The sequence below is a fragment of the Chaetodon trifascialis genome, chromosome 9 (genome assembly GCF_039877785.1).
Source record: "Chaetodon trifascialis isolate fChaTrf1 chromosome 9, fChaTrf1.hap1, whole genome shotgun sequence".
Taxonomy (NCBI): domain Eukaryota; kingdom Metazoa; phylum Chordata; class Actinopteri; order Chaetodontiformes; family Chaetodontidae; genus Chaetodon; species Chaetodon trifascialis.
In genome coordinates this window covers 4,913,365-4,925,691 of record NC_092064.1, presented here as the reverse complement: position 1 = coordinate 4,925,691, position 12,327 = coordinate 4,913,365, and the positions used below count along the sequence as shown (strand labels likewise).

At 39.3% G+C, this 12,327-nt stretch overlaps 2 protein-coding genes across 2 annotated transcripts; one reads left to right on the top strand and one right to left on the bottom strand.

Annotated features, from left to right (window-relative positions):
* Window positions 1–3,832: 3,832 nt before the first annotated feature.
* LOC139336932 (carotenoid-cleaving dioxygenase, mitochondrial-like) lies at window positions 3,833–8,140 on the top strand. Its single transcript, XM_070971249.1, has 10 exons — window positions 3,833–4,022; window positions 4,220–4,335; window positions 4,447–4,549; window positions 5,355–5,483; window positions 6,238–6,398; window positions 6,534–6,701; window positions 6,868–7,005; window positions 7,392–7,574; window positions 7,738–7,848; window positions 8,024–8,140. The coding sequence occupies exons 1-10, from the start codon at window positions 3,833–3,835 to the stop codon at window positions 8,138–8,140; spliced, it is 1,416 nt and encodes a 471-aa protein (XP_070827350.1).
* A 429-nt stretch (window positions 8,141–8,569) lies between these two features.
* Window positions 8,570–11,450, bottom strand: LOC139336513 (testis-expressed protein 12). The gene is made up of 4 exons (XM_070970647.1): window positions 11,367–11,450; window positions 10,934–11,042; window positions 10,534–10,585; window positions 8,570–9,438 (listed from the first exon to the last, which is right to left on the bottom strand). Exons 1-4 carry the CDS (start codon window positions 11,448–11,450, stop codon window positions 9,294–9,296), a joined length of 390 nt encoding a protein of 129 aa, XP_070826748.1. The 3' UTR covers window positions 8,570–9,293.
* Between the last annotated feature and the right edge of the window lie 877 nt (window positions 11,451–12,327).

Sequence of the window (12,327 nt, the reverse complement as noted above, 5' to 3'; positions counted from 1 at the left end):
CTGCCATGCCAAAGTGTATCAGAATAACTTACATTTGTGCATAATGGTTGTATAATAAAGCTGTTGCAATGTAGTGGACAATTTGGAAACACTAGTTAGCATATACTGAGACGACCAAATCACTGAGGTCATTGCACTCGAAATAACATAATGTTAACATAAATCTACCTGTAAATGATTTTCCATGTTACACAGTAGCTGCACAGGCAGGGTCAAGCCCAGTGGCAAATGTCAAACTAAATACCCGATGCATATCTGATGTCATTGATGATGTCTAGACGATATAACTTGGGGCTTGCTGTGAGTGGTGAAAGTTACAGTGATGTTTAAAATATCAGACTTATTATTCTGACTTTGACTTTTGCCTATTGTATATTCAACTGTTTCTATTATTTCCTATTATTGACTACTGTATTGGCAGGGAAAAGGAGACTGCAATGTATTGACTCAAGATTAGAAAGCCAACTTCATCAATTAGGAAACTCAGGATTAAATATTTATATTGACTGTCGCACTTATTCACTTAACTGTGGCAAGTAGACTGAGAATATTGATACCACTGTCAAATCTGTGGGTTTATTATGAAGTTATAGTCAGCAACCAGTTATCTTAGTTTAGAACTAGCCTGGCCTAGAAGTGTTAAACTGCCAGTTTTACAGTGGGTTATGTGCCAAACTATTTTTTTGCCAGGCACAGTAACTCTGCTGGTTACCAGGCAGCTGTTCAGAGCCAAGAAAGAGTCCAGCACTTAACCATCCACAAGATGTAATTCATTTAATTTAGACTTGGGTTTTCTCTCTGGATTAATCAACATGTTAACTACTGAGCTTTATGCTGGTCAGCAGACTTTCTTGATTGAATGATCAATGTCAGGTGTGCTCAGGAGAGGATGAGGCCAGACCAGACCTGCCCACCACACCCTGCAAAGAAACATACACACAAGACAGACATGTGACAAGGGGGGTACTCTATGTGTGTATCAGCACATAGAGTACTAAGAGCCTTAAAAGCAATCAGGAAAATCTTACTATCTATTTTTAAAAAGTTAGAGCTGGTGTAAAGACACTAAAACCGAAGTGATGTGACCAGAGTTAAGAAATAGGTTTTTTGGTTTGGGCAAGTAAAAGGTAGTAATCCAGGCATGATGAGATGATAGGACGTATTTTTCAAGTACTTCTAAGATTTTAAAAACACAGTTGCAGAAGCTTTGTGGTGTGTTGCTCACAATTTTAATTACTGACATTAATGACACCAAGATTCTTTACAACACGCTTTATATGATCCAATAGAGAACCAGTATATGGCAGAACTTATTTTGCTATGTGCCAGGACAAAACAACAAAGATCTATGTTTTGTTTGAGTTCAGTCAAAGAACAATTTTTCACATCCAGTTTTTGATATCACAAAGGCAATGGAACATCTGCATATCACCAGCACGTATAAAGACAATAAAACTGGCCCCAAAACGGATCCCTGAGGCACGGCATGAAAATGGAGAGTCATAGTTGTACACAGAGACATAGAACCTCCTATTTGGCAGGTAACATGCAAACCATTCTAAAACTGTACCAGATATCTCCACCCAGTGGCTCAACGTGTCAGGATGCTGCCATCGGTCATGCCAAAGGCTGCGCTAATGTCCAGGACTGTAAGGGCCGAGCACATGTCATCAGCAGCAACCATTAAACACAGGTCAGCCCTTGGACTGACCTTATGCAGGCCAGAAACCAGGCTGAAACTTTTCAAAAATGTTATTTTCCACTGCAGAGAAAACTTGCTTGGACACCTTTTTTTCCCCTAAAATTTGTGATAGACAGTATTCAGACATCATGTGTTCAGCCTGCCCATTTTGCAACAATGTACAAAATATTGTAGCTGGCACTGAAAACAACTTGAGCACTGATGCACTGGTACCTCTTTCTGTTAACAACAATGTCTTCATTTGCTGATGATGTGATGATGTAGATGTCCGTCCCATCAAACCCATCAAAATATCTCAGTGCTATGATCACTTTCATTTCTGCCGTTATCTCTAAGGAGATTGACAACAAACATTTTCCCTGCATGATCTAAGCTGTAGTGTAGAGTGCATGTAGAGTGAGATGTGTTGTTGCTTGTAATTTCAGTCCAAAGATATACATGTTCTGCACAGTATGCCTTCGAATCATACAAGTTTTAACCGTGTGAATGGCTTTGTTACTAATTTGCTCCTTCTTTTTTCTTTTTTTATTTTTATTGTAATGTCTGGTTTGATGCAGCAGTTACCTTTATCCAATGGGAGCCAATGAAGTAAATGTAACTCTAACCTTAGAAACCAATGCCCTTTGTTCACCCCTACTACACATGTATAGATAACACAAAGAGTGGGAGCTGATAAAGTGTCCCTGCTTTTAGACAATAAAATGATTAAGAGATCACAGAAGATGTGTTGTGCTTTTAAGTTAAGTGATTTGAAGAGAATTGGCCCCAAACTTTTTAATGCCCCCAATAATAGAATTGTCAAGAAGTGCAAATTGAATATTACATACGATCATATATTTCAGGCCTATTTTATTTATTGTTCCATTTTAAAAATGATAAACTAATCAATAAGGCAGTCTTAGAAATCATCTGCATCTGATTCCCCCATGAGGTCCTAACTCCATGGGTGACTTATTACTACCTCTTCTAGATGGGCAGTTAAAATTCTGCAGCTGAGATGACCTGCATGTCTGCAAAGAACGCAAAGAACAGTGAACGACTCTGTGTGACCTCACAGAAAACCATAAAATGGTTAGTACACCTTTTTATGGGTGCTATGCATAGGTGAACTGCAATGGGACATACCTGGCACTATATACATACACCCAGTTAGCCCAGTTTGAAAATCCCATTTAGCAAGAAGAAATTCCCAAATGCTTTATTCCAGAAATACACATTTGTAATGACAAAGATAAAAAGAGGCTTCTTATGTGCTCCCATAAAAATGTCCCTACCACTTCCTCAATATAAGTTCATCTGCTTTCACCATCACTATGCATATGCAAGTATATCTAGCACGACAAAGTAAAGAATAATTTATCATGGGGAATAAATACCTCCATGCATAAAATGATTAATGCTGCCACAGTGATTTTGCCACTTTTATGTGATTATCTCTGTGAATAAGTTACCACTTGAGCAATCTTGTGATCACAAAATACTATTATGAGGCTTACACAAGCATGACATCAGTCTGCTTGCCTGCATGTGTCTGTTTCAAAGGGGCGGCCAGGAAGACAGTATAAAGCTGAGTGCAAGTCTCGGAGAAACAGCAGCACCTGCAGGAGTAGTGTCTAAGCCTTTGCCACTGCAACATACTCAAGACACAAGGCTACAGCCATGGACACCATCACACATCAACAGAACAATGTCTCAGGTAGGCATTTGATTCTACCAGTGTTTTCACGTTAAGTCTGTTTTATATGTAGAAAATGTGAGTATGATTTGCACTGGAATACAGTTTGCTATGTTTTTTTTGTTTGCTTTTTTGCATAGCACTCAAAAAATCTAGGAAGAAGTCAAGGAAGACCACCAACCACTTCACAGATGTGCATGGTCTGCCTTGCATTGAGAAGATTGTGAGTTCAGTAGAGGACACACCCGAGCCCATCAGCACCGACATCTTTGGCAAAATCCCAGACTGGATCAATGGGAGCTTCTTGAGAAATGGGCCTGGGAAGTTTGAGATCGGAAACCAGAAGTAAGTATAACATCAGTGCTGATACATGTATTGTAGCCAAACCATCACAAAGCTGACTACTTTCTCTTGCTCTCTCCATTCTTATCAGGTTCAACCACTGGTTTGATGGTATGGCTCTCCTGCACCAGTTCAAAATATCCAACGGTCAGGTGACCTACAAAAGCCGTTTCCTGTCCAGTGACAGTTATCAAGGCAACAAGGAGCACAACCGCATCACAGTGTCAGAGTTTGGCACCGTCACTATGCCAGACCCCTGTAAAAACGTCTTCCAGCGCTTTGTGTCAAGATTTGAATTACCAAGTGAGTATTTATCACATCTCTTGAACAGGAACCTTACTCTTTTACTGCAATAATTAAGATGTACTTTCAATGTAAACTTCCTTACTCAGTTTAGCTCAATTCCATAAAGGTATACAGAATATGAGTGAACGGTGAGTTATTGTTGTGTTTGTCCTGTTCTGTGTCGTTAACTTTGGCATCTTCTACTTCTCCTCCAGAGCCCACTGATAATGGCAATGTGAGCTTTGTGAACTACAAAGGTGATTATTATGTCAGCACGGAAACCAGTCTCATGCACAGAGTGGACCCTGAGACATTAGAGTCAACTAAAAAGGTAACAGGATGTTGAATGAAGTTGTAAAACTGGTAGTTGCAGTTGATAATTCTGCTGAGATATCTTAGTAAGGTGTTAAAGTCTTGCACTCATGTATTTTGTACCTCTTAGGTGGACTGGAGCAAATTTGTTGCTGTTAATGGAGCAACTGCACACCCTCACACTGAGCCTGATGGAACAGCGTACAACATGGGGAATTCCTACACATCTAAAGGTTCTTTAGAAATGCCAAATCAGTTTGTTCACACAGCATCATAAAAGTCTGTATATTAAGGGCCAAGTGTGCAAAACAACAACCCTGCTCCCCATGTATCTGATGACCTTCATAGACATAGACAAACTTTGTTGTCATTCAGTGAACAGCAGGTGTACACCCAACGAAATTTAAATTGCAGCAGGCTCAGCACAGGGTTGAAAATATTTAAAAAGTAAATATATGTACAATATATGTATATATATAAATGCAAAGTATGTAGTGATATGTACAAGTAACTTAAAGTATGTTAAAATAAATAGCAGAATAATTATGGTATATAGAGTATGCAAATAAACAGTATGTAAAATAAACAGTGTGTACAATGAACAGTAGGATAAGTTAAATAGCAGCAGGGATACGCGGTACGTGAAAAAACAAGCAGCACAAATATACATTGAAGTAATTTTAAAGTGCATTTGAGAAGAATGACCTGAGGTGACATCAGTGGTGCAAAAGATACACATTTAGAGGTTTGGGGGGAAAAGCTGTTACAGAACCTGGTGATCCTGCACCAAATGCTGCAGAACCTCTTTCCAGAGGCCAGCAGGGAGAACAGACCATGGTGGGGGTGTGAGGAGTCACCGATGATGTTTCTGGCACGGGACATGCAACGTTTAGGTGCAATGTCCTGAATGGAGGGGAGAGATGTCCCAATGATTTTCTCCGCTGTCCTCACCACTCTCCTCACATTCCACACCACACAGAAATGCAGCTGGTCAAGATGCTCTCTTCAGCAAGAAACTAATTGTATCTGTGCTGACAGGCGCGTACTACAACATCATTCGAGTGCCACCGACCAAGAGCACAGCAGAGGACACCCTGGAGGGAGCCACAATCTTGTGCTCAATTCCCTCAGTGGACAAGACCAAACCATCGTACTACCACAGCTTTGGTGAGCAAATGTTCTCACACTCAAATCAAAGCACTCACTGCTTTCACACTTGAGCCTTGACAATACATCCATTTATAGGAGTTAGATTCACTCTTCATGTATATTCTGCCAAGATGTCTTCAAAGATTTCCCTCAAGGATGCACTGATCCCTTAAGTCTGCTTAGTGTTGGTGCAGTTACTGACCTTGTAAAGTGGACTAGGTATCGACCAGACAAGACAAATTCTGTTTCTGCATCGATGTTATCAAATTCAGTGTTTCTGCTCTCAGTCACATTCATTCAGACTCAGCTGTCTCTGGAACTGCCACAGCAACCTGTACTTCACTAAAAGCTGATCTAGGACTGCACTGACAATTATATTCACTGTAGATTAATCTGTCGATTATTTATTAAATTAATTGTTTGACCTATCAGATGTCAAAAATGTGTAGGTGTTGTCTGACCCAAAGTCCAAAACTAAAAGCTTTTCAGTTTATGATATATGAGAGATGGAAGCAGCAAATCCTGAGAAATTTTTTCACAATTTGGTTATCAAAATATTGAGATCCATGCAGAGAAGTATACAGATTTTGAATGTGGGAATAAGTACTGGCATTAAATTGGAACTGTACTCTCAGTTGAGGTATCCAGAGAGAAAAGGTTGGACTGGTTCATCTGTTTTCTTATGAAGATGTCTGAACACAATGCCAACTAAAATTGAATCTTTCAGAATTTTAAATACTACGGCTAATACACTTTTCTCAATCTATTACAGCAATGTCTGAAAACTACGTGGTGTTTATTGAGCAGCCCATCAAGATGAACCTGTTGAAAATTGTGACAGGCAAACTAAGAGGGAAAAGCATCGGCGATGGCTTTTTCTGGGACCCAAAACTCAACACTATCTTCCACCTGATTCACAAGCAGACAGGCGAGGTACGGCTCAAACAAGGACCTTCAGCTTTCTTAAATGCAGCCTATTCACTGTGCTTGGACTGTATATCAAATAAATACGAGTTGCAAATATGACATTCTTTTGTTCAGTTTGTTCACATTAAAAATGTATTCCAGGTAAGCTCCATCAAGTACCTTGCCAAGCCGCTGTCAACCTTCCACCAGATCAACGCATATGAGGAGAACGACTTCTTGATCTTAGATATGTGTGCTTCAGATGATGGCCAGGCAATCGCTAACTTCAACATCCAGAACCTACGTAAGTCTGGAGAAGCTCTTGATGAGGTAAGCAGGTTAAGTAAAGGTCAATGTTCAACAAGTTGTATGTTCGAAAGCTTCCATCACTCATCCAAACATAGTTGAAATTTAAGTGGAGTGCTTCAGTTGCTTTTGGTTCAGCTGAACTGTAGGTGGGTTGCTGAGGCTGAAAAGATGTCCATATTTCATCCAGGTGTACAACACCTTGTGTAGAGTCTTTCCACGGCGTTTTGTTCTTCCTCTCAATGTGGACCATGAAACACCCTTCAACCAGAACTTGAACAACCGCCCCGACAGTGCAGCCATTTCTATAAGAATTGCCAAGAACAAGGTAGGCAGCACACATCATACATATGTATCAACACGGGAAATTGAGGAGGGTCAAGGCAGTCTTTGAGACGTACATGACTGCACAGAAGAACATTAGGTAACTGAAGACTTTGGTTGATAATATGATAACAATTACAGAAAGGATACTCAAACATACAGGTTTATCACACCCTTGTGAAGACAAATTACTATGGTGCATATTTGTTTACTATTTTAAATGAAGTCATTATGCTGGAACTCAACTGTTCATTACATTAATGGGTTTTTTGGGAGCGTGAATACATTTAATTGAATTATACCACTGTTAATTTCAGAAATGAAATACAGCACTGTAACTGCCACTGCTCCCTGAGCCTCATTACCTACATTGCTTTTGTCTCTGTGTAGGTTTTCTGCACCCATGAGGACCTCCATGGGGAGGATCTTCATCTATATGGAGGTCTGGAGTTCCCTCAGATAAACTACAGCAAGTACAATACAAAACCCTACCGCTACTTCTACGGCTGTGGCTTCAGACATCTTGTAGGAGATTCGCTGATCAAGATGGACCTACATGGGAATCGCATGAAGGTGAGCTGAATTTATGCCTCTGTCAGATGTTTCCAGCTGTTACAGCATGACAAAAATGACTTCTTTTTTTCATATATGTAGTGTAAAATGTGGTGTGAGTGTTACTAACAGCCAAATTGCACAAACTCTGAGACTCATGAGTAACTATTGTATTTTCTCACAGGTGTGGGAACAACCTGGTGTTTATCCCTCTGAGCCGGTTTTTGTACCTTCCCCTAATGCCACAGAGGAGGATGATGGTGTGGTCTTGTCTGTGGTCATCACTCCAAATAAGGTCAGTCAGGTTCAATCAAATATTCTGGATAAAGGGCTGTACCTCAGATAAAGGCTGTGAATTTCTCATTTATCAATGGCAACAACATGATACCTTTAGACTGGTTTTCAAAAACACTACAGGTCACAATATCAATACAACATGTTTTCTCTTCCTGTGTCACAATTCTTTCCAGGACAAGAGTACGTTCCTGCTGGTCTTAGATGCCAAAACATTTGAGGAGCTGGGCAGGGCTATGGTGCCTGTCAGCATCCCCTATGGTTTCCACGGGACATTCAATGCCACAACATAAACAGTGAGGAGGAACTAAATGAGGAGCGCACCTTTGACCCACATTGATAGACAGACGTTACAGATGTTTGTCTTATCATATACATGATCTTAGTTAGAGCTCCCTACATGGACATGAATGTATAGTTTGAAATGAAAATGAAAGTAATAATAAATGAAATTGAATAGTTAAAGGTTCATGTTGGAGGTTAAAATGCTGTTGTATAGGGAGAGGAACCTTTTGAAAACATGTCCTGTTGGAAATAACTTTTATTTTCAATTGTTTAAATCATTGTTTTGAATATTTCAATTCAGGCAAGTTCACATTTTAAGATAAAGGCCATCAGTGGCTGAAATGGGGAATCTGGGGCAAAATGAAGACAAATGCATGCATAGTACTGTATAAACACAGTGACTACAATAAGAAAAATGACACAAAAGAAAATGTTCAGGCTCAGCAAAGACTCATTTTATAGCTTCCTACTTTGTAAGAACCAGAAACATGCATGTAAATGCAGTTTGCCACACGGTCCACATGTTGAATAAAAAAACCTGTATGTATACATCTGGTGTGTGCATGTATTTGCTTGCTGATTAAAGGTGGGCATTATAGAACACAACTGCACCCAACCTGTTCAATATACAGCAGAGACAGTTAAGGAGATTCATATGAAAAACAAGCTTTTAGTGAACTTTCTAACAACAATGATAACATAACCACCTTTTTTACTTTCTGGGCACTTAAATTCTTTATAAACACTAATACATACATCTGTGCACACTTAGCATTCTTTAATATTCTTTAAAAACATACAAAGTACTTAGTTACATTTAGGCTATATCACAAACTGCAAGCCCTGTGTGAAGGATCAGAAGTGAAAGTGTGATGTGTTCAGATTTTAGGAAGAATAATTAACACCCTATTCAAAATTAGTTTTTGCTAAAACTGCTAACTCAATAAACTCAAACAGTGAACATATTCTTGACAGTCAAAGCAATGCCATGTTGTATGAAGCTTGGCACTTTGTCAATGTCACATTTTATCAGTTAATATGATGAACATATGAACTGCAGAAGACACCTGTACATACACAAACCTCTTCACAAAAGAAGCCATTCCTCAGTGAGATAAACAGGTCTGTTTCACCAGCTCAGTGACAGTCCATGCAGCAGACTTAACCCTGCAGTTTATCAGAAATGAGAGCCAAAGTCTGCTTCAGATGGATTTTCTTCTCTTTAAGGTAGGACTCAAGGTTTTGAGCCTCTGCCAAAAGGACATCCAGCTCCTTCATCTGTGAGGCATCTGCTGCAGCTCTTTCACTGCAACGAACCACACATACTGCTGTTAAAGAGGGGTGACGATGACAATATGAGTTCAAAAGCAGGCGTATGTCAGTGTGTGCTGAGCTCACGAGTGGTCTCAGTGACAAACAGAGAGAAGCGAATTATTTTGCAATCACAACAATGAAAGCCTGCAGCATGTGTAGAGTTGCGTATTCATGACTGTAAGCAGTCGGTGATTTGTTCATTTTTAACAGCACTCATGCAACAGGAGAGCCCATGTACACATTGTTTCAGGACGTCTCCCACCACACGTGTTGTACAAACTTAATCGACAGTCATGTTTCCTCTAAAATACTATGTCGAAGAGGTGGCTTTGTCTGGGGGTGTATTTTCAGCAGCAGACATGACTGAATGATTCTGAAATATTAATGGAATATTATAGAAATATTACAGGCAGCAGTGTGTCTCTATGATCCTCTCGTTCATCCATGACTACACGTTGCTCCTTGTCACTTTGATCGTGAAGGTGACACTACTCTATAGAGTATACAGGCTACAATATAGCAGAGAATAGAGCATTTATAGACGTGAGTCATGGTGATGGCCTGAGATTCTAATCTGCACAAACCTCAGTCAGATGAAGAAGGAGTGAGTCAGGCAGACTAGACTGACATATACAACCAAACAACCCCTCTGCCCCTGCACTCTGTCTGCAACAACTGAAAAAAACTGAGTGGTAAATGGCAGAAGTCAGGGGGCCACCAGAGTGACTACGACTCATCCTCTGGGACCTCGAATGTCTGTAAGCTTCGTGTCTATGCATCAAAAAACAGTCCAGTATATCTTTTTCTTTTTCAGGTGGAAAACTGATCTACTGAATTGAAAATACTTGATTGACTTTATTGATGTGTACCTAAGAGCCAGCAACTCATGAGAGTAGTGCTTTTTTATTTTCTTCAGTGTTTTATTGGCATCATTTTCAGATAGAAAGCTCATACTGTAACTTTGCCATTCTTTGAGCATGTTTAAATAAACAAGGATTAAATAATGTATAATCAAGTAGATCAAGCAACCACGGATCACAACTCTGTACAGTCTAATCTATATTGTAGTTGTATTAATATGACGTACCTTAATACTTCAGCAAATTCTGAAAACAGCTTGCTGACCTCTCTACTTGTACCTATAACAGGAAGCAAAACAACAAGAAGGATACTACAAATTTCACTTAACAGCAAAACAAATATTTTAGATTGACAATCAAAATCAACTGCCATTTCATTTCATTATTACAATATTTTACTTATGTGACTTGACAAAAAAATGAGATGTGGCTGCAAGCCAGAGGTTGGGAAGCAAGCAAAATTTTAACCATTTCAATGGGAGGAGAGAAGAGCAGCAAACAGATATCAGCAACAGACAGTTTGACATGTCCTGTTTCATGTGGTCACGTCATGTCATCCTTGCTGTGAGCTCATGTTTGAGACAGACACAGTGTTTTGTGTGACTGGCAGTATGTCACAGCACATACCTGCAGCTGTAACCTCAAATAAATCTGCTGACTTCAACATGGATGGTTTAGAGGGAGTTTTCTTCTTTTTTGGTGGAGATCTGTCTTGATCTGCAGATGTGCATTCCATCTATTGCAATGTTGAGGAGACTGGTTGCGCTTAAACATAATTCATTCACTGAAAAATCTGCTTATCTATGTCAAAACAAGTGAAACTCTCAATAATACAAAAGCAGTAGAAATTACTTCCTACTTTAACCTTTATATTTTGAACTGAATTAGAGTATGGCACACATTCAGCAGGTCATTTGCTCACTTTCCTCATTTTCATCGCAGTATCTACTAGAACACTGTACTTTCTGAGCTGTTACTGACTCAAGAGAACATCTACTTAAATAAAGGATCTTGTAAATGATTGAATAGACTTAGACCGCTTGACAGCTCCTATTCTTACCTCTTGTGGTGTTGTCTGTATGGGGTCTTTGTTGTTGTTTGCTGCCCTCTTGTTTAGCACTGGTGGAATCAGTTTTCCCGCCATTGGTGTTGCTTTTTTCATTGACAAGTAATGTTACTGCAGACGTGAAATTAAATTCGACAATTGGATTAGGGCTGGTTCTTCAGTCACAGAGGTCTGTTTGTAGGTCAGTGCCATCACAAGGTACAGTCTAGTCTGTGCAACAGTAGGCCTTTATAGCATATTCTATATTTGTATGATAAACACTGCAAACAGCAGGGGCCACGATTTACCTGAGGGGGACTGTGAAGCCCCTTCAGGCAAATTTCTATTTTTTGATCTTGGCCTACATAAAGCTGACTCGACTGAGACTGACCTAAGTTTAATAAAGCCAGTTTCTTGGTTGGACAGTTCATGATATCACCTGAATAAGTTAAATGAACAGTTAAATAACACTAGAGTTGCTTATACGTTGTAATTTGCACAATGACTAACCTCAACAGTATGCCACAATGGTACATTTGCATACATGATATATACATATTTCTGTCTGATTAACTAAAGTAAATTAATTAAATTAAATTAAAATTAACAAAACCATCTTGACTATCTTGTTTAGTTAGCTAACATTAACTTAGGTGTCTTTTCATGGTTTGTTTCACCCCTTAATGTCACTAACACAAGTTAGCTACAGATCTTTCATGGCTGAATATAATGTTATTAACCCATGTTTAACCATTTAGTTAGTCAACTCAACAGTACATAGATCATACAGAAGTTGGCATTGGGCTAGCCAGCTAACATAAAGCTAAAACAAACCAAGAAAATGAAATTAAGCTAGCAGCCTGGTAACATATTAAGCAACGTTAATTACCAAACGTTAGGATTTCTAAAAGTATTCACAAGGCATGCATGGTCTGTGTCGACGAGCTGGATGTTTCATATATCAATTTAACAGAGG